This window comes from Solea senegalensis, linkage group LG9, assembly GCF_019176455.1.
Source record: "Solea senegalensis isolate Sse05_10M linkage group LG9, IFAPA_SoseM_1, whole genome shotgun sequence".
NCBI lineage: Eukaryota > Metazoa > Chordata > Actinopteri > Pleuronectiformes > Soleidae > Solea > Solea senegalensis.
In genome coordinates this window covers 10,785,046-10,807,591 of record NC_058029.1, presented here as the reverse complement: position 1 = coordinate 10,807,591, position 22,546 = coordinate 10,785,046, and the positions used below count along the sequence as shown (strand labels likewise).

The 22,546-nt window shown below is 41.6% G+C and overlaps 3 protein-coding genes across 3 annotated transcripts in view; 1 reads left to right on the top strand and 2 right to left on the bottom strand.

The window, feature by feature from the left end:
* The first annotated feature begins 368 nt into the window (after positions 1 to 368).
* prss35 (serine protease 35) lies at positions 369 to 5,321 on the top strand. The gene is made up of 2 exons (XM_044033287.1): positions 369 to 603; positions 3,575 to 5,321. The coding sequence occupies exon 2, from the start codon at positions 3,594 to 3,596 to the stop codon at positions 4,857 to 4,859; it is 1,266 nt and encodes a 421-aa protein (XP_043889222.1). The 5' UTR covers positions 369 to 603; positions 3,575 to 3,593; the 3' UTR covers positions 4,860 to 5,321.
* Positions 5,322 to 6,598: 1,277 nt separating this feature from the next.
* Positions 6,599 to 17,375, bottom strand: LOC122774658 (clathrin coat assembly protein AP180-like). The gene is made up of 12 exons (XM_044034123.1): positions 17,225 to 17,375; positions 16,851 to 16,919; positions 16,380 to 16,514; positions 14,758 to 14,829; positions 13,585 to 13,803; positions 11,211 to 11,396; positions 11,088 to 11,106; positions 10,811 to 10,901; positions 10,216 to 10,311; positions 10,026 to 10,121; positions 9,759 to 9,847; positions 6,599 to 8,427 (listed from the first exon to the last, which is right to left on the bottom strand). The coding sequence occupies exons 1-11, from the start codon at positions 17,373 to 17,375 to the stop codon at positions 9,767 to 9,769; spliced, it is 1,215 nt and encodes a 404-aa protein (XP_043890058.1). The 3' UTR covers positions 6,599 to 8,427; positions 9,759 to 9,766.
* Positions 17,376 to 18,350: 975 nt separating this feature from the next.
* Positions 18,351 to 22,546, bottom strand: part of LOC122774657 (clathrin coat assembly protein AP180-like) — a 30,581-nt gene continuing 26,385 nt past the window's right edge. Inside the window, exons 15-18 of the mRNA XM_044034121.1 lie at positions 22,232 to 22,246; positions 21,708 to 21,905; positions 20,035 to 20,112; positions 18,351 to 18,657 (exon numbers count right to left, since the gene is read on the bottom strand). Of these exons, the coding sequence (XP_043890056.1) occupies positions 18,362 to 18,657; positions 20,035 to 20,112; positions 21,708 to 21,905; positions 22,232 to 22,246 (587 nt within the window). The 3' untranslated portion in view covers positions 18,351 to 18,361. The remainder of the gene's footprint in view (positions 18,658 to 20,034; positions 20,113 to 21,707; positions 21,906 to 22,231; positions 22,247 to 22,546) is intronic.

The following is a 22,546-nucleotide window of genomic DNA, read 5'->3' as shown; positions in this document are numbered from 1 at the left end:
TTGTTGAGCATTTAAAACACATTGGGGGTTTATTAGAACTGTTACACAATGCAAGTCTATTTGTTTTAAATCAGTGTAATCCAAATGGACAAAAATGTTATGTGCAATTGAAAAACATAAAACTTTCTGAGTCTCTCTCTCTCTCTCTCTCTCTCCTGATGAATCCACTGACTTCACCTAATTCTGCAGATTCAGTCAAAATAAAAAAAGAGTCAGTCGGTCTGGTTCCTCCCCGATGAGAACAGCTTTTGTCACAAGTGAAAAAAAAAGGTCTTTTCAAATAGTTTTCCTTACTCACTCCTCCTCCTCGCTTCCTCCCTTCCTTCCCTCCTCTCTCCCTCCCTCCCTCCTTCCCTCCCTCCTCAGCATCAAGTGCAGCCTGAGCGCAGCGTCCCCGCCTGCGACTTTCTCTCTCAGCCTCTTTGAAGGAGTCATGAGGAGACGGGAGTCGTCGCCCTGCTGAGACCTGCACGTCTGGGATCTGGGGATGCAGTGACTGTTTTCTAACTGGGATCATATTTTGTGTTAATATAAATCTTGAGGGAGGGAAACAAACAATACATTTGCGGATATTTGACATATCCATCAATCGGATGCAAGCAGGTAAGGGCACGTTCCACATGTTGCTGTGACTCTTGTTAGATAACTTGCAGGAGATTTATTTGTTTTTAACTTTGCATTCAATTATTATTATTGTTTGTTTGTTTGTTTTTAATCCCCTTTTTTTAAAATAGTTGTTTTTTTTCTTTTTAGATGAAAATATTCAACTTTATTGACACTGTGCACATTATTATTATCATTATTATTATTGGTTATGTGGGTTAGGGTTAAGTACATTTAAGTTGTTCATTGTGCAGCTGTGTGGTGAGCACAGCTGGTGATGCAGATGTGGAATTGTAATTTCTTTTTGTTTTTTATTTCTTTGAAAAGGAAAAAATGTGATATTTATTTCCACTGCTGATGCTGATTGTGTTTTTTTTTCCCCCATCATTTTTGGAATGTGAAAACAGATGTCTCAGAGCTTTTATTTGGATTGAAAAATTTTGTTTTTTTTTGTTGTTTTTTTTCATAACAGAAACCATGAGCAGAGTTTGTGTGATGAGGCTTTGGTTGTTAAAACACTTTGGAAGTTGATGCCTCTGAATGTTTATCCAATGTGAATTGTGTGAAAAAAAAGAAAAAGAAAATGAATGGAAAATCATTAGTTTTCATAAAGATGGTGTGATTCACACAATGGCCTGAGCCATTCTTACAGAGATGGAGAGAGCGCTGTGCCATAGCGCCACCTGCTGGCCACTGTGTCTCTTGCCACTGTATAAGGCAGCTTTGTGACAGGGATGGAGAGGGCACAGCTTCTTGTTCAGCTGACAGCAGTGGAAAAATAATGAAGAGTTGAAAGGGCCGTGAGCCCGACATGGCAGCGTATCAGTTTCCACTCTGTGCTGAATAATTGCAGCCTTTCTTCTGGATGTGTGTTATGTCTGAGTCTGGTGGTGGGAGTGTGACGCTTCACAGAGAAAAACTAAAGGGTCATTTCTTGCATCTTCATTTACACAAGGCTGTTTTACAGCTATTGTGGGCCTGGCCCTTTTTTTTTATTACTGTCTGTTTTGGACTGGTTATAGATGTTGGCCACTTTTGTTTTATTGGAGACGGTGTGGCACACGACACAGGGCAATAAGGGCTTTGCAGTTTGGTGAAAAAAGTGGGATTTGCACTGATATGGTAGCACAGATAGATGCAACTCTCAGCTGTGTCTGCTGGAGCGCTGCCAGACCAGGCGACTTCTCATTTTCCACGCTGCACTAACATCTAATTGAAAGGGGATGTCTGTGTGTGGACTCTCTGGAGTCCAAACGATTTGTTTGGATTTGCCCGAGTGACTTCATCACCACAGCCATGCTGACTCGCTCAAAGATCCCCTGCTCTGCAGTCAAACGACGGCCTGCTCAATCTATTACAGCGTGCACCCACACCGTGACCTTCTTTATAGGGTTATCATGAGCATTGGCAGCCTCACACTTACTGTACAGCCGCAGAGCGTCTGCACAGCTCTCCGTGTTTGATGACATTTATATGCATGGACAAGGAGCGCAGTGGAGCTCAGGGGAAACCCGATATGGTCATTACTGAGAGAGAAGGTTAACCATTGTGGCAAACCTCCAAGCCACTGTCTCAGCCCATTCAGAGCATCAGGGTTCGTCCTCTGCTTCTCACTGCCCGCAGCCTCCTGCAGGACTCAGTGGACATAAATCTCTCGTCTCTCTCTAAGCCACAAGACACATGCAACAGCTCTGGAGAGAATGCTGCATGAGCGTTGACAGTATTTTCAGCAGAGCACTGCTAGGTGATCCCTCCCCCCCCACGAGGAATCACACCGATGAACATTTTAAGAAAAAGTGCCCCCCTGTGCTGAGTCTCAACTTTTTACATGACTCAAATATTCTGTGCTGCACTGCCTCCCTGTGGCTGTAAAGGAAAGTAGAAAAGAGGAGGCCGAACTGTATTTTTTAAACAAGAAATGACTGACCTTACTTGTTTTGTAGTCACACTTGACGTCCCACGACCTCATTTAACTTTCACTGGGACCTGGCACGGACAGCAGCCACTTGGATAAGACGTAATAAGAAAATGACAGGTGTAAAAGTCAAACTGGTGATTTCAGGGCTCGCTCTGGTTCCACCGTCACACGCTTTGTCCTGACTGAGCGGAGCAGAGTCGTTAATGTCATCACTGTCACCTGCTAAGCCGCGTCAAAATGGCTGCTGTGCAGATGAGGAGCCTGAGCTCTTATCTCGCAATGACTGTAACGATCCAGAGAAAAGCAAGGAAAAGTGAAGAGCGTGCATCAGCAGATTTGTACAGTAGAATGTTTCAGGGAAAGTTTTGCAGCGAGTCATTCTTAAACCAAGTGGACATTTTAACAGTTGTCAAAGCGTCTCGTTCGAAAACCCAAACAAATTTCTCCAATTTCATGGAGATTCTGGAGAGAAAAGGTCATGACAAAGGTCATGAGGATGATTCTGTGTCAGGTGACCATGGATGTATGTCTGTGCAAAGTCTGGTGTCAATCCAGCGGGAATATTTTAAGATGATGTTCACTGACGTTGACTGTTGGTGATGCATCATGTATCTGTGCCAAGTGTTAAATAAATGAAGTGAGCTCTCAGACGGCATCTTCTGAGACAGGTTTTTGAGAAACACAGCATTCTCCTTTTCCCGATGTATTGTTTTGTGTTTTTTGTTTTGTTTTAATTGGCCCCTCTGTGACATTCATCAGGCTTGACGTGCTATCTGAACTCTGTGAACCCTGAGCACATGCCTCATTTAAGACACTTTTAAACAGTTGTGGTTTGTTTTTCTCACAAATGTGAATGAACTGAGGAACGTCCGGATGAAAGAATCACCAAAGATGGGACGGTTCATCCTCTGAGTTTTTCAAATTCATCCATTTGGCTGTTGTGTGCTATTTCAGTTCAGAACTTAAGTGCATTTTAACTGTAGCTGTAGGAAGAACAACCTGAATCATAACATACAGTATCATAACTTGTCCTCTCTGTTGTCTGTGTTTCAGAGCCAGGCCCAACTTAACAATGGGCCTCATACCCTTGTGTATCGTGCTCCCGGTGCTACTGGCTGTGGCTGCAGCTGCTGAGGAGAACGCAGTCAGTGATGAGTACACCTGGCCACAGTGGACGGTGCCTCTGGTAAGAAAAAGACGCACTGTGTATATCAGCAGCCCCGGCTTCTCAGCACATTCCCAACTGGAGTTAAGTGGAACCTGTGGGATTGAGTGTCAGCGGCGCCTTCCGACACCTTCTCTGGACGACCTGGAGCAGCTCCTGTCCTACGAGACGGTCTACGAAAACGGCACGCGCACGTACACCACGGTGTCCGTGCAAGGTCTCAACGAGGTGACCGCTCAGTCCACAAACTCCTCCTCCGCTCACTCGCGACGTAAACGTGAGGTGTACGGCACCGACACCCGCTTCACCATCTCTGATAAGCAGTTCTCCACCAAGTATCCCTTCTCCACCACCGTGAAGATCTCCACAGGGTGTTCTGGGGTTCTGGTGTCACCCAAACACGTGCTCACAGCTGCTCACTGCATCCACGATGGGAACGATTATCTGAATGGAGCGCAGAAGCTGCGCGTTGGTATCCTGAAGGAGAAGTCCAGACGAGGCAAAGGAGGCAAAGGGAAAGGCGGACGAGGAAAGGGCAAGAGGAGAAAGGGAGACAAGGGTAAAGAGGAAGTCCAGGAGAAGGAGGAGAATGACGGGAAAGAACATAAAGGAAAAGGGAAAGGCAGGAAGAGCCGGAGTCGGCGAAGTGCAGATTCAGAGAAACCTTCATTTAGGTGGACCAGGGTCAAACAGACCCAGATTCCTAAGGGCTGGTTCAAAGGTGTGTCTGACGGACTGGCTGCAGATTTCGACTACGCCGTTCTCGAGCTAAAGAAAGCCCCCAAAGTCAAGCACATGGATCTGGGTGTTATTCCTTCGGTTAAGAAGCTTCCAGCTGGGAGGATCCACTTCTCCGGTTTTGATGACGATCGGCCTGGCAACCTGGTCTACCGGTTCTGCTCCGTGTCCGATGAGTCCAACGATTTACTCTATCAGTACTGCGATGCCAAACCCGGCTCCAGCGGCTCTGGCGTCTACGTCCGCCTCAAAGAGCCCGGCAAGAAAAAGTGGAAGAGGAAGATCATTGGGATTTTCTCCGGTCACCAGTGGGTGGATGTAAACGGGGACGGGATGCAGCAGGATTACAACGTGGCGGTGAGGATAACGCCCATCAAATATGCTCAGATCTGCTACTGGGTCCACGGGGACTCAAGTGAGTGCCAGCAGGCCTAAGAGTACACAGGACTCCCACTGAACCTTACCTTTGCCCCCTTGACCCCTCCAACCTCCTCCTGTCGCCAACCAGGGGCCCGACGACTGCCTCTGTACTTCCTGTTTCCTTCCTGTTTCCTCCGAGCAGCACCTCCTCCTCCACTTCTCCACACACCCACACACTCGCTGTTGATAACAACAGGAACTCGCAAACAACGCACCAGGAGAACTGTGGCTCTTCAGCTTTTCTAATTTATTTGCTAAAAAAAAAAAAAAAAGAAAGAAAAGGGACAAAAAAGTGTATTTGTTTTTTGTGCTTTTGCGGCTCATGAAGTTGTTAAGTTTCAAACCCGTTTTTGGATACAATGTTGGGAAGCGCGTTCACATTCGTCACACAGTACAGTCCAACGTGCTCTCTACCACTGTACACGGCGATTACGTGCATTGGCTTTGACAAAAGACGCAGGAAAAATAAAAGTTTTACACACGAACTTCATAGAAAAAGAAAGATTACTGTGTTTTTTTTATAAACAATCTAATGTAATGAGTTGGTGTTTTTTGCTTTGTGTATATCTAGTTTGTTTGTTTGCTTTTCTTTTTTTTTTTACTGCTACATTTTAAAAATAAGAGAAAGGGTTCTTTTGAATCCTGGATATTAGATGTTGAGATTTTCCCTGTTCTTGCAGTGCAGTGAAATGTGGTTTCATTGTCGTGCACATAATTATATCAGTGCTTACCCAGATGACGTGGTGCTAATTTATGGAATTGTGTTTTTGTTTGTTTGTTTTGTTTCTTTCTGAAGGGGTCGGGGGTCGGGGGTTTTCAGAATATATTTTGATAGCCTAGTACTGTAACTATGTAATTAATGTGAGGCTACATTTCTTTGGGCTGTGTTAACATGGGACTGAACCATTTAACGAGTTACTTGAGGTTTATTTTTATTTTGGGAGGGAGGGATTTTGTGTTAAATAAGGTCACAAATGCAATTTTGTTAGATAATAACACATCGAAATGTGGGATGTGATTTTTTTTTATATGTATCTCATGTTTCAGAATTCAGTGGGGGTTATTATCCCATTTGAATGAGCAAATACCTGAAATTAATCTGAAATGAATGTTGCAGATTGACGACAACAAACCATTAAACCAAGATTACTACTTGTGTGTGTTTTTGGGTCTCTGTGTAATTTACTAACTGAAATAAAAATCATTGTGTAACCACAAATGACACCCTTGAAACATTATAAGGACTAAGTATTTTGTGATTAAGGGGAGACATTTGACACAAATTAGAATGTTCAAGATGGAACCATGTGAAAAATGTTGGACCTGTATTATTAGTACAATTTTGCAATTAACCAATGAATTAAACATCAGCTGATGCATAAGCCCCAAATTAGAGTAGAGTAACAATATGATAACAGTTTGATAAGAACATGTGCATGCATAAGGCAGGGTTAATATCAATTACATAACATCATCATTATCTGTTTTGATTAACAAACATGTTAATCTGAAGGTATCCTGGATATAATCTGGGCATTACATAAGAAATAACATGACATTACAGAGATATTATCTCCTTATTACATCACTACAAGTCATTATCAAGGTGGTTAGTGCATAAATAATAGGTTTACCAGACAATTAACTCCCTATTAAAGAATTCTATCGATATTATTTTAGTTAATGTGATGTAAAATGTTGCCACAACAACAATTCAGACTTATTCATTCGTAAACAATGAAATGCGCAGGCAGTTCAATCCGTCATTGAATTTATTGCATCTCATTGGGCTTACATGCACTGGGGAGGGCCATAGTAAATAAAAATAACTTTACAACTAAACAAAAATACAATTTCAAGAATTAAGTCATGAAAAATCTCAACAATCTCCCATTGTTTTCTCTGAATTATTATTATTTTTTTTATTATTATTATTCCACCTGCTCACACACTCCGCTGAAACAAGCCTTCGTAAGTGTCACAGGAGCGGGGGGGAGAACCAGCTGTGACCATATCACACATCAACACCACAACATAGTTAATTCCATTGTGAATCAATGGGGGGGGGAACAAGATCATAGCTGTGGATACACACTGCTCCCATGTGGCCATAATACAGTACTACAGACGTTACAAATGTGCAACAAAGGTCAGCGATGAACCACGTGAGCAACGCCATCGTGTTTTCGATAAAGTTGATCGTCAGATCTCTCACACACACACACACACAGTCAGTCTGTCTCACAGCACTGGGTGCTACAGGCTGGCAACATGGAATTTAAAGGACGTTTGTTTGGGTTTGTCTTTTAAAAAAAAAACACAAACAGCACAACAAAGCAACATTGTGATGAGTACAACAAATCTAAATCCCCAATGTCTTGAGGACACACTCTGTCGGCACCTCTAACTCATGTGTTCTTGAATTTAACGTCACCATGTTGGTTGTTTGAAATGTGTCGTCACGTTCAACTCGACACAGTCTGAGTCTCATTTAAATACCTTTGAGTTTGGAATGACAATATTATATTATATGTTTTTCAAGTGCACAATATCCATAATTGCATGGTCTTTAAAGGTTACAGTGAAAACACAAGCAAAAGACACTTCTAGTGAAGGGCAGTTTAGACTCGACTGTACCATTAATATGAAAAACAATTTCTCTGGAATTAGGATATGTTTTTATGTTTGTTGTTTTTCTCGATATCAATGCCAGCAAATGTCAACATGAGTCTGGAGGATACTCTAAAATAGATAAAGGAAAAAAAAAAAGGAATCAATACTAAATAAAAAAAATAAATAAAAGGATCACTTGCTGGTCTGGTATGATTAGAAGCCCACAGAAACTGTTGTTTTTTTGTTTTGTTTTTTTAAATATACAATATATTAATCATTGAACGCTTCTCATGGCGAAGACAGGAAATAGAAGGATACTCACACAACTTCTTTTTGTCAGATTCACATTTATATTTTCTCTTCCAACAGACACACAGAATAGAGACAGAATCCTCGCCGGAGAAATCTATGTACATCAAAGAGGACCGTTCTGTAAACAACACACCACGTAATTGTTTGGAAAATCTACTGGGACTTGTTTGCCACTCCTGCCATGGGCAGAGCAGCTTCGACAAACAGGAGCTCCTCCCCCTTTCACCAGGAGGCGGGGACAAAAGTACAGGGGGTGGTGGGTGGAGCTTAGAACACTAAAGCACATCCATCATTCAACGCAACACTAGAAAGAAGTCTAAACACATACGCCTTCACTTCCGCTCAGTTTTTTTGGGGGTTTTCCCACGGTTTTGTTTAGACAAAAGATCGGTACATCTACATAAGCACACACTTGTATTTATATTTTTTCTCTTATAGCTATATATTATTCGTTATGGTTCACTTTCACGGTTTGTGCTACAACATCACACAGGAGAAGGACTGGGGGGGGTGAAATTGATGGGTTGGGGGTGGAGAGAAGATACTGTAGTACGGTTTGAGAAGCTGCACATCACTGGCATCCTGAGATGTTGATAGACACCAGGTAAAAAACAAAAGCTGAGAGGGCCCTTCCTGCTGCTCCAGAGACGAAGGAAAGCTGGACGACAGGAAACACAGATAATGTTTAATTAACAAGAGAAAGCACTCAGAGAGTGCAAACGTCCACCAAGGCCTGCTCAGTTTCCCAGGGTCAATACACTCTCCTGGAACACAATCAACTTCTACTAATTTCTTCCTTGGGCTGTAACCTACAATTCATTTAAATGCTACTCACAGTTGAACAAAACCATCACCCTCCTAAGATTAGTGGTTCTCGATCGTAAAATGGCGAGTGTGGTAAATAAAAGTGGTTCAAATGCTTCCAGCACGCTCCCACGAGCAGAAGCTAATGAACCACTAAGATCATTAACAGTGAAACCATTCATCTGAACGCTAAACTGAGGAAAAAAAAAAAAAAAGTTTCAGTGGAAGTGGGAACAAGAGAAGACATTGTGGACCACTTTGAGAGGTCACAGTAGGAAAAACTGTAAATAAGCAATGAAATTAAAGAGGGCTGTTGTTTTGAACGCTGCTTCACTGTCACACTGTTCAAGTGAAGAGAACAGAGCACAGATCATCCGTGTGATTAGAAACACCTGTGCTTCTCCTGCTAAAACCTGTCAAATGGCTCATTGTGGGAAGCTGGAAATATAGAGAATTCATCCCATCTGCAGTTAACGACACTTGGGTGCATAGAAGCTAAGAAGCAGATATTTGTAAAGTCTGTGGATGTGTTTGATTGCTACAGAAACAACCTAACTAGACACAGTACTTTATTAAAGATCATTGACTGTTCTGGTTATACCCTGATAAAATAGTTGAAAATAAGTTTCACTGTCTATTGGCGCTTTTCCACTATACAGTTCTAGCACGACTTGGCTCGGCACGGCTCGACTGTCTTTTTGCTATTCCATTAGTGATAGTACCTAGTACCTGGTGCCTGTGTGTCACGGGTCATGAGAGCGATGTCAGACGGCACAGGAATCAAACCGAACAAAGTCGAACTGTAGATCAGCAAAATGTGTGTTAATCTCCGACATTTAGTGTTAAATTTCCGAGGAATCTGATGTATTTAGTGACAGCACTGCTGAAAGCCAGCGATTGTGAGCCGAATCACAACCCGTTCAGCAATAGAAAACGACGAGCCTGATACCAAACTGTGTAGAGTCGAGCCGTGCCGAGCCGAGTAGTCTTAGAACAGTATAGTGTAAAAGCACCATATCATTTAAATATTGAAACAGCAAGATTCCAGACATTTCTGACATCACCAAAACGAAGAATGTGTTGCTGCTGTGTTCCATCAAATGTATCATGAGCCATGAAGCAGACAGTGGTGTATTGACCACTAAATAAAGTGTAAATACTGTATACACTGTTCTGAAGTCACACCTGGGGCATTATAAGAAGTCCTTGAGGTCGAGTTCTGCCAGAGGGTCCTTGGGTTTCTTAGGACTCTGACTCGCAGGTCCTGGAGAAATCTGTGAGACAAGGAACAGAAGAATGTTCGAACAAACTGACCAGATATGAAGCTGCATGCAAACTTATCAACACAAACATGTAAAAGTAGCACATTTGTAGTTTCAATTTATAGTTTGTGTACACAAAGGGACATCATTATTGGCAACAGAAAGCTTCAGCTGGTGTGTGGTCTATTACCGGTGCTCCTGTTACAGGTCTCATCATTGGCTGCGCCATCATGGGCTGCCCCATCAGGGGTTGCATCATGGGAGCTCCAGGTCCACCTGCAGGAGGCTGAGAAGACAGGGAGGACACATGAGAATGGCTGAAACTGAATCACAGGAGACTGTGAGTGAGAAATTTCACTTTGACATTATGTCACTCTCACCATGCCAAAGCCAGGCTGTACGCTCATTGGTGGCACCATGGCTACAGCAGGTGGCGCTGCTCCTGGTGCCCCAGGAGCTCCAGGTGTGGCACCGGCCTGAGGAGACAGTTTTTGAGAATGTCATTGTTGTTTCTCATACAGACATAATATAAACATAAGCTAGTATTTTGCTTGGTGACTACCACATACTACAAGCCTGTGTTATGATCTGGGAATACTTGGGGGGGCAGTAAGCCTACCTCTCACTATTACTACTTCAAGATGATAAAGTACAGCATATACCTGTTTTACTGACAGCTGGTATCATCCAAAAGCATGAAAAATCATGATTCTGGAGGCCTCAAAATGGAAAAAGGTCAGATTCTTAAGGTTATGACCAGTTGCCGTGAAAAAAATCAGTCATAATGAAATGGTCACCGCTGAGTTTAGTACTTCACTCCACTAAGAATCTTATGGGTGTGGTGGAGAAGAGAATGGTGTGGACCAAATCCATCAAAAATACAAGATCTTGGCAAAAGATCAATGCAACTGTGGATTTAAGCTAAAGGTCAATCCATCTGTCTCCATCCATCCATTTAGTCTGTGCTGTTCTTACCATGGGAGCTCCAGCTGTAGCCCAGCTGGTTGGAGCGACCTTTGGCATCCAGTTGGCTCCTCCAGTCAGCTTCTTCTCACTTTGTGGATCCCTAAAAAAGAAATTTAAATAATTAATAATGAAAAATATATATACATAAAAATAATTAAGTCATTGATTTGGAACAGAAATAGAAAAACTAATGGAATCAATGCTACTGTGACATTTATCAGAGGATATTTCAACTCTATAGGAACACACGCATTGTAAATGTTCAAATATTTAAACATGCACTTACTTTTTCTTAACTCCAAGGTCTGAACAGAGGGAAGGAAGCAGAACAAGTCAACTTTTCTTTAGGGAACTGATTTGATTCGGGAAATGAGTGAGCTCAGGAACAAAAATCTGCAGTCCACAGTACCTCCGATGAGGTTTGCCAGTGACGAGTCCAGATCTCCTCCAATGGCTTTGGGGGCCGGTGAAGCACCTGCCAATCCACCTGCTGCGACAGGAGTTCCCATGCTTCCTGCTGTGCTTCCAGTAGTGCTGCCCCCGGTGCTCTGGGGCGTTACTGCAGGCATCAGCAAGTCGCCTAATCCATCAAACACTTGGAGAGAAGGTGGGAATGGCAGGACATCAGAGGAACAACACCGATTACAAACAAGCAAATCCATTATGACACTGTGTATGTGTGTGGGAGGCAAATCCAGATGTAACAGCATTAATTAGGGATGTCCCGATCCTGCTCTCAAGTACTGGATCAGTGCCAGTCCAGATCGGAGAACAACAATCACCCCATCACCTCACTTTGATTGACTCCAGCTGCAAGGATTTCCACTACTTTATAAAAAGTGACCAGTGTCCTCCGTGTAGCTCATAATTATTACCTGTTTTTAATATAATTGGTCATTTTTTTCAAATATGATTCCTCCTAAATATGATTCCACTGCAGATTGCTCAGCCCTTTCTGCCCTGAACGTCACAGTAACGGGAGTTTACAGTGAAATTTGAGAAATACTCCTATTTACTCTCTATCTTCTTCTCTTTCCTCTCTTTGTAGATTTGATGTTTTGTAATCTGCTGAACTTGTTTCTGTACACGTGTACGCCTACTGTACGTGTGTCTGTCCATTTTTCCCCTGTACATGGGTTTTTGTGGGGTTTTCCTCACTCAATGTGAGGGTCAAATTACAGTCTAAATTGACTGTAGGCGTGAGCGTGAATGGTTGTTTTTCTCTATATGTGGCCCTGCGATGGACTTGCGAACTGTTCAGATTAGCACAGTGCCCCCCACGAACGTCATGTGGAGGGCAAAGAGGTAGAAGATGGATGTATGGATGTGAGGGTCTAAGGACAGAGGGTGTCACTTGCTGTAAAGATTGTAAACCCCTTCGAAGGCAAATTGTGTTTGTGATTTTGGGCTATATAAATAAAACTGACTTGACATAATATAAAGGTAAACTCTCTATCAAACCACCACAAACGTATAGAACATGTAACTGAAGCCTCAGAGCAGCAGCAGTACAGAGACAATGACAGAGTCTGTCTGATCGGGACATCCCCAGCATCAATAGTTACATGTGCCTCACATGCACAAAGGAGGACTGTAAATAAAATAAAATGACATCAACTGGATTTGGTTAATTGCTCCACCAGTTTACATCATCTCAAATATAAACACTGGCTGTTTCTCTCATAAAAAAAAAAACAGTTTTGAACCAGATATATATATATATACCAGGTTTTCATTCCAACTTGTTGTGAATCACTGCAAAAACTGTACCTTTTATTGTTAGTTTTATATGTTCTTCTACAATGTCTGGGAAATGCAATGTGCTTCTTCTAAACTTCTAAATGTGACAAAATCCTTCACATCTGCCCTTTACTAGTGTCCTGATGTTTCCCAGATGAAAGCATTACAGCCTCTAAAAGGTGGTTTGTCATCTTAAAAAAGGTGAGTTGGAGTGACAGTATGCAGGATTTTTTAAAATGCCTTCCACAACAGTGCTGTTCAATTTGCCACATGAAAACGTTCGGCGTTAAGGGCTGTTGCTGTTTCGTGATTGGAATGAAAACCTTCCAAATTCCACTGCAGAGAGACTTGGGGCTTGATGGCACGTGGTTACTATAAGAGCGACTGCTCTAAAAGAAGAGGAAAATAAAGATACACTGACCCTCATGCAGGATATCAAACTAATACTGCAACATGCAAAGTAGGAAGAGCGTCAGAAGACACAGGAAGGGGAGACTCGTCCAAACTGCACATGCTGCGATGAACTGCAGGATCGCACTCACCAATTACACATTAGAAGAAGCAAACAATGATGCGGCAGAGAGAAGACGGGTGTGAATGATAAGTAGAACAGAAAAAGGTGTGGAGTAGAAAGATATGCAGACAGAGGAAAAAATAGATCGTAGAGAGAGGGAGAGTAGGATGAGGAGGTGGAGAAGGCAGAGCATTTGTTGAACGTGTAAGTGTGACAAGAGAAGAAAGAGAGACGTGAAGTCATTGCAAGAGAGGGAGCGGTGCTGAGGAGTTAAGCTGTCAGCAGTAACAACAGTTTCAAGTCAGAACAGAGACGGCAAAAGCAGATCAGTGTGTCATTCATGCAGCAGTAAAGCTCTGAGCAGGAACAGATGAATCCGTCCATTGATAAGATAGAACAGTTTTAACGAAGCAGACTAGTTTGAAGCACAGCAAGCAGATTTTCTAGCATTTTACAACGCAGAAATGTTAGGCAAATTACCAAAACTAAGTCACTAACTAAGAAAAATACTTTTATTAGAACCACTTACTTAAAGCATCAAAGCCACCAGAGGGCACTGGTGTGGTGGTTGCAGGTTCTGGAACTGCAGCAGGTACTAGTGGTGTTGGTGATGGCAGCGAGCCCAGAGCCTCAAAACCTGACTCCAAGAGGTCGCCCTGCACCAGAGCTGAGGCTGGGGCCGGAGCCAAGGGAGCCAGAGGAGCCAGAGGAGGTGCTGCAGTGGGAGCCAGGGTGGGAGACATCAGTCCTGAAAAATAGGACAAGTTTTTAATCAGGATCACCATATTTCCACGAAAAAAGATAACAGATGGCCATCATTTGCTTATCCATAATGGGACAGTCGGATCCTTGTAGCAGCTACTGACAGCAGCATACCACACTGAGACAGAGGATTGAATGCAGCAAAATAAATCAAAAAGTTACACCAGGTCTGATTGAAGTGATACGAATGTGCAAAATAATCAATATCAGATTGGATGATGACACTAATGTGACAAAGAAATGAGCACACATCTATCTGGTGGGTATTACTCCAGTAGAACCCTTTCTATATCTTGTGCACTCAAGTATGTATATGCATTTTATGCCATGTTGGTTACCATTTGTACTCATTATTATATGTGTATTATAAAATTATAAAATATATAAAATTATAACACAAACTGCGTCTCTTTTATACATAGAAAATGTGTTTGTTAGCTTTTTACACCAATGTTCTACACATGGACAACCCACCACAATAAAGTGCTAAGGTTTGCTTATGTGCATCTTAAAATGATTATGGCAAAACTACAAGGTTGTAATGAAGTGTCATGAGTGAAATATGTATGCAGGCATATGATTTAGTTTGAATATACAAGTTGCATGTTGAAAAATACATTAAAAACTAAATAAAAAGCTAAAAACAGAGACTTTTAGAAAAGTTCCATTCATCGACCTTTGGCATAAAAAGCAGCAACAAAAATAAGATTTGGCTTCACTATGAGGTTGTGGCAGGACTAAAAACCTGCTGTCTAATTATTTCAACCACTCCTGCCAAGTCTATGTCATTACTAATTTAACAAATGCTGCACCATAATTACTTACTCCATCATTTTCTTGCCAACATTACACTCTTTGCAAAGTCTTCCATCTTTTCATCAAACTTTGCTGCTTTAATTTAACCAAACTCCCTGTGGCATGACTGTAAAAAGTGTCTCACCTCCCAGCAGGTCGTCTCCAGGTCCTCCAGGAGCGGAGCTCTGCTTCTCTTCCACGGGGCTGCCGAAGGAGTCTGCGTGACCCGTCCAGTGATCCACAATGCAGCATGGAGGGCAGAAAGGGGTGAGAGGTCAGCCCCAGACCACACACTGAGACATGGTGGGGAGGTGGGACACAGTCAGACAGATAACACCAATGGTCTCCATGAACAAGTATGCACAGTATGCTTCATACTGGGCAACACGGGATCCAAACACCCCTATACTGAGAAACACATAGGGAGTCATGCTAACCCATCCAATAGTTGGATGTAAAGTACATTTATTGATATCAAAATCTTAAACTCTTTCACCCAGAGCGAATTGCAGACGACATGTTTAAGCAAGTGCACTTTGCATTACCGCAATTACGCAGCGGTTTCTGAAAGCTGAGAAGTTGCACGTCAAAGCCAACATGTGGTTATTACGGTCATTCCACTTGCCGGCGAATCAGCGTCTTTGTCACCAGAAAGGAGAGAGTTGGGAAAACGCCTGTACATACAGTAGTTTCGTAGATAACTAAATCGTAGATATCGCATGCTTCAACGCGCATTTTAGCTGAGTCATGCTGTGGGCTGTTTATTCCTTCTTCATGGGAGAAGAATATTTGTTACACTGTCGGAGAATTCTGTCTTTGAAATAGCTTGAAATTACTCAGCAGAAATGTGTTGTTAACAGCTTCATAGTTGAAAAGGTCTAAAATGACGTTATCAGTATGAAATTTGTGATATTGGTATTGGACAAGTCACTTGTTATATTTAAAGTTAGGGCAAGCTGAGTATTATATAGATATTACACATTACTTACACAGTCTTCTGTGACTTTAAAGGTCAAATCCTGATGGACTGCTCACTCCTCCACTAAATGTCAGGCCACTTTAATTAGCTCAGGAGGGATAATAATGCACAGATTGCATTGACACCTCCAGGCAGACATTTAAGTCTGTGTTGTGTGAATATTTTGGTTAACACTTGGGAACAAGGTCCGTTTGGATTCAATTTCTTTTCCAAAACATATTAAAACAGCCACAGAAACAAAACGCATATACCAGACAGAGGTCTGGTATATGCTTTTGGAACAACATTTGTGTATCAGGTCCAAAATATAATTTTAGACCTCTAACATTTGCTTATTAATGCATAAACAATTACATTTCAAAGGAATTCATCCAGTAAATATTAAAATGAAAGTCCACATAAAAATTAAACTTCTCTATTATTCCCTGCTAAATGTAGACTTATCGCAACTGAAAAGACAACACAGACACAGTATAATAACTACAGTGTGAATAAATCTAGAGTTTACTGCCAACTATTTTCTTCCTTCTCTATATTGTTTACAGTCCTATTTAAAAATAGCTGAAATCAGTTTAGCACCTACTCCTACAGTCTATCACTGCATCTCAACAATATCAGCCTCATTGCTGCAAACAGTCATTTTAGAACTACTGTAACAGCTCAGCAACAATTAAAGAAAATACCCACAAGGAAGAGAAATGTCAACTTATAACATGAACACACTTTCATATTATATAACAGCAGCATGTATGACTGGACGTGAGGACATAGGTGTGTGTCTACAGTACCCAGTAAGTCAATGACTGGTGCAGGCTCTGCTTTAGGTGGAGATGAGGCGTCTGTAGCTGGAGCTGCAGCAGGAGCCGCAGCAGGAGCTGCAGCGGGAGCAGAGGGAGCAGCGGGAGCAGGAGTTGTAAACGAGTCTAAACGGAGGAGCACAAGCAGGAAGGGATTCAATTATATTCAAGTCTGAACTGCAGTCAGTGGAGGCTTCGTTTCCAAGGAGGGGGAAATGCTCTGCTCGTGCATTGTCGTGCACAGGTTTGGTCTAAAACATGCAAAGAAGGAAACATGATGCATCTCTGCATCTTAACTGTGTATCCACATCCTTAAATCGTGCATGACGATCAGACGTGCAGGTGCATGCAGACACCAGGACCATGCACAAACTCCATCCTGGTGTCTGGCTGCACTCTTTGAGGAGTAATAGCAAAGATAGGGAGAAAGTGATTCAGAAAAGGTTAAGCAGCTTAACTCACCAGTCACAATGTCTCCAGCCGGAGCCGGCTCGGGCAAAGGAGAGGGCCCACGTGAAACAGCAGGAAGGTCTAATTGACCAATGCAAGCAAGAGGCAGAATACCAGAAAGAATAAAAACAAAAAAAGTGGAGGTTGGGGGGAGCAAAGAAAAGCATTAGCGTGGCAGCTTGAAAGATACAGAGTAGATAGAAAGCAGCCACGACAACAATCCAAGACTGAACAAGTGGATACATGCACAGTTCTCATATCACTATGGGGGGACAAACCAAGACAAGTGGGGAAATAAAAAAAACAGATGACAGAGAAGAAGAGGTATGGAAACCAGAGGAGATGAGAGAGGTTCCACACAGAGAAATGGAAAGCAGCTCCTGTACCTGCACCAAAAAGGTCTACGCTAGGAGTGGTAGCAGCTTTGGATTCTGTGGTGGGGCTTTGCTCAGGCATAGAATCAAACATATCTAAGAACAAGGACACACAGTCATGATGTGGACATTCAGAGTTTCTGTTCAGTGCATACAGAATCATGGGTTAAAAGGAGAGATGAGAGAAAGCAGAGTTGATTATTGTTAATCAAGTTCAGTTGCTGTGAATCTATTCAGTGCAGTGCGTAAATGAATATGTTAAAAGGGAATATTGCACATTTTCAACGTGACCAAATATTACTGTAGTTTGTCCTGTTTTCAAAACACAGTGTCATCCTTGTATTTGCATATTTTACCAATGTTTTTATACTCTTTTTGATTGAATGATTCTACATTCTCACATTGATCCAAGATGTTTTTTTTATTTTATCTCTTATTTACTACAACTACTGGTCTCTGAAGCACTCTTGAATGATCTGGAAAATCCACATGATTAAATGGGCACTTTTTAAGATCAATATAAACATATATTACCAATTTATGATGATCAAATAAATGAATAATTGAATGAATGACGGAATGTGACATTAAAAGCCTTCAACGTGGTGGGAAAACAGAAAACGTCAATTAAACATCGTACTCTGCGCGTCTTCTGGACAGTGGAAGTTAATCTGATACACTATACTGTATATTTAAATTGAAATTGAGCAAAATTCCCCTTTAACCAAAGTGCATTCCCAAAAGCAGAGCATTCTCAACTATCAGTATCTAAGACATGAGTCACAAGCAGGAGAAGAAAACAGATTTCTTCCCTCTAGGTGTTTGTTAGTATTAGGTCCATGATCAAAACAAGTTGAGCCACCTCTGATATCAATCAATCTGTCCCTTATGATCAAATAAAGTAATATTTTACACATCACAAACAGATTGCGTTCATTTTTCATGTCTCAATGATTTATGCTACGCAGAGGAGGTCAACATGCTTCAATCACGTCTTTAATCTGTATCTGAAAGAAAAGGCATCATGAAAAACAGATATTTGAAAATGCAGGGTCAAGGAGAGTTGTTTCATCATCATCATCATCACTTGCAGGAGCAACACAGTCGTCATCATCATCATCTAAACCATAACCGGTGTCATCATCACTTTCATAATGCAGGACAATGCAGTGAGAGGCATAATGAGAGCGAGAGGACTTTACCACCAAAGATATCTAGAGTCGGGGCGGCTGCAGACTCTGTGGTGGTGGTTGTGGTGTCAGTGGTGGTGGTGGAAGAAGGGGTGGGGGCAACGATGGGAGCGACGATGGTCGGCGCCTCACTAGAGGAGGTGGGAGGGGTGATGGCGGCAGCAGTGGCGGGGGCACCCGTGTCAGTGGGTCTCATAGCGAACAGGTCCAGCCCTGGAGCAAAGTCTGCACTCCCCTCCGTCGCAGCAAAGGGGTCTTGGGGGAAAGCAGCAGGTGGGGCGGTGTAAAGGAGAGGGTTATGATTAGAGAAGAAGGAAAGGGGGTGGTGGGTGGGAGGGGAGGGGGATTGAGGATTCATTAAATAAGCAAACATTGTAAAAAGCATATTTATGAAGTAAAACAGAGCTTAAACTCAGGCTTAGGTGCAAAGTAAATTGAGTGTTTATAAACTGAACACCAATACAATTGCTATGAGACAACAAAGTACAAAAAAACAAACATACATGTGGTATAAATATAAGGCTATTAAGAGGAGAGCCTGACGATATGATTATTTTTGATTATATTGTGGGAATAATATGATTCACAGCTGGTGATACTTTTATCTTACCTGTAATTTTCCATTAAATATATTACAAAATCATAAAGAGATATCATCTTTGGTGCCTGTTAACAAACAAAACATATTTCCAGGATTTTTGGTCTGTTGAATTATGCAGAATTGAATCATAATTTTATCTTTATCGAATCATTTCAATGTGTTTCTATTAGTTTTGGATATTGCATTCAGTCATACAGTGATTTTGATTGTTTTGCAATTAATTGTGCAGCCGTAATTAAGATTATGCAATATAGTAATTCCTCTTGACTTGATCTACCCTAGTTACTTATGTTTTATGTAGACAATTTATATTTGCCATAGAAAACATGCACAACATGGATAAACGTATTATTTTTTGACGAGTTAAGGAGATCAGTGCTAATGCTTCTGTTACTGTTGCTGCCCAAACTATTGATTCTAAAACATACCATGAGTAAATATTCTTGTGTTACTAAGATCATTTAGTAACTGAGTAGTTACTTATAGGGCTGCAACTAACGATTATTTTCATAATCGATTATTCTGTCCATTATTTTCAATCAATTGAGTACTTGTTTTGTCCACAAACCAAAATCATTCAGTTTTAATGATTTCTTATCAAAATAGTTGACAATTCATTTAGTAATCGATTAACAATCGATTCATCGAATAATGGTTGCAGCCCTAGACTAACGACTAATGAAGTTAGTGATGATTGGTACAATCATCACCATAAGGTAGTATCATGGTACGTGGTATCATAACAATTGATATTGATTTGTGTGCTACAGTGTAATAAATAGCTGTACTGTGCTTTTTACTTCAGTATTCACTGGATGAATATTAGGAGGAAGATGAGGGAGTTAAGGGTCCATGACTGAGGCATAAAAGCAGGATTTGGGGTGACAGTAGGGGGCATGTTTCTTCTTCTTCTGTCTCATATGGAAGCAGAAGCAGCTCTGATAGATAAAACACAGAACCTTTAACGTTCATACTCATCCATACTTACACACACACACACACTGGTACATAAAAGCTGTTTTGTCACCCACCAGATCCACCAAATGCATCAGCAGCGGGGCCCGCAGCCACAACGGCAGGACCGTCTCCTGGGGAGGGTGCAAACGCATCTATGGTATAGCACACGGAAACAGCCGGAACGCAAGAAATACACAAAACACACACACACACACGCCCCAGTGGGCCAAGACACCGACAGACACATGGATGTAAAGGACACAAGATGAGTGGACAGGAAACACAAAAAATGAGAGGTCAGCATCAGGAAAAAGCAGAGAATACAAGAAATATGCAGCCCCCGGTTACTATGGCGATTGATCTGATTGTGAGATAAGTCATATGACGAGAGTTTTGCAGGGCTGCATAATGCTGCATTCAGTCTGTGCAGGTGTGTGAAATGAGGCAAGTTGTCACAAGTGACTTGTGCATTGTGACAAGATGGAAGGAAGGGGAATTCAGGGAACAAGGAGAAGACTATATGGCAAATTACTCTGGCTCCTTATTCTACTTACTCAACATTGGAGCTGATTTTAATATTAAAAAGCCAAAAAATACAGAATAAAATCCAATTATTTATCATCGTGGCACATTTTCTGCAACCATTAGTGAACCATTAGGAAGGAAAGGTGATCATCAAAAAAGCAAACAGCCACAAATCCCAGAGTCAGAATAGGAGACTAATTACAATGCAGTGGGTTTACTGAGGTGCACATGATTATAACCAAACTCTCTAATGAATGTTTAAAACGTGTTAATGTCTGAGAATATGAGTTTGTTTTTGTTCATGACAACTGTGCAGCTTTGAATAAACCCAGACGAAAGCAAGTAATCCACTACGCTGCCTGGTATTTTTGGTACGTGCCAAAAATCATGAACGTTTTGCTCTGTGCTCAGTGCAAAACAGTGTGTGTGTGTGTGTGTAGCCACCTTAGTGTGAAGGGTTGTAACAAATGAGGGTGCAAAAATATTAGCTGGGGATAAACGTCGATTACATGTGAGTCATATTACTAGGCATCGAATCTTTGGAAAGCGGATATATACCATCCACTCTTGAATGTGGCTCCAAATGATTTAAAGGTTAACTATTACTTGGTTGTACCAGCATTATTTGGTTGGTGCCATTAAAAGGACCACATTTGCTACATGACTCGAGTTTCATTGTGGCAAAAAAACAGTCCTTGATACACCAACTGCTACAGATGAGCAGATTGTGGCCTGAATGTGCAACAAATACTATAATGGGCATTGAAGCTGGTGTGATCCAACCACATTCTTTTTCAGTCAAAATTTGAATCCACATGGAAAGAAGATCGGTTAAAGTTTCCAGAAATAAATAAGAGTGAAAAATACTCTTCCTAAAATCAGATATTTAGCATTATGACTCAAATGTTAATGGTAAATCAACATGTGGCACAATGTGCAAACTGGGATTCTGGTGCCATCTGATTATACTGTAGAAATAATGTACATTTACATACTTGTTTCTAGCAGTTTTTTCAGATTTTGTGTGACATCAAAACAGTGTCTACATCACACACGTGTAATCTGATGTAGCGTTTCTCATGAAAACACTCATGATAATAAAATTCTGGTCTTTCATGTACATAGTTCATTCCAAATATCCCACCATTGAACTACATTAATAAAAGATGAAACAGACATAACACGTGTCACAGCATATATTCTTTCCTCAAACCAAACTGACCTCCGAAAAGGTCGATTTCAGCGGCGGAGGTTGTGGCAGGGGTGGTGATGGGCAGAGAGGTGGGCACTGGTGCAGCCTGAGCGGCAGTAGCAGCGGCAGCTACGGGTGCAGCGGCAGCAACATCAGCATCAGAATCAGCATCAGTAGAGTCTCCCTTCGCCAGGAGAGCTGCAGAAGCTCCATCAGAGGCAACTGGGGCTGTTATTCGAATAAGCCCCCATTTCATAATCCAAATGAAACAACCCAGTCAAAGGAAGAAGAAGGAAGACAGGAGACAGGAGCAGTACGAGTGTCAATGTGACAAAAAAATTTAAATAAAAATTCAGGCTTAGTGCGTGCGCTGACAGATAATCTGAATGGATTCAGGTGCTGATGGTGAAAATACATTTGTTTTTAATGTGAGCAAAGCCTGACACAAATACATCAGAGATCTTTAAATCTAATCTGGACAAAAACAAAATAAAACATCCGCTGGCATTTCTCATACTCAGAGTACAGCTAAGTCCTGTCGACAAAATACTCACCCTCAGCCAAGAGATCTGCACAAGAGACACAGAGAGAGAGAGAGAGAGAGAGAGAGAGAGAGAGAGGTGAGACTCTGCTGAAATAGTGTAGAGTACAAGCTGTAATAACGAATAAATACCAACTTAATTAAGTAATTAAGCATTTAAGGGTTACAGCTGAACTATGGTGTCAGTGGAGAGAGAAGCTTCATGACATGATTAAAACCACAGGTTCAATTAAAAAAGTTTAATAAAAACATTAAATGGTGGCTACAAGCACCACCATTGCAGGGAGTCAGTCTAACTGGATATAAGTTCAAATGTGTTTACCTAAGT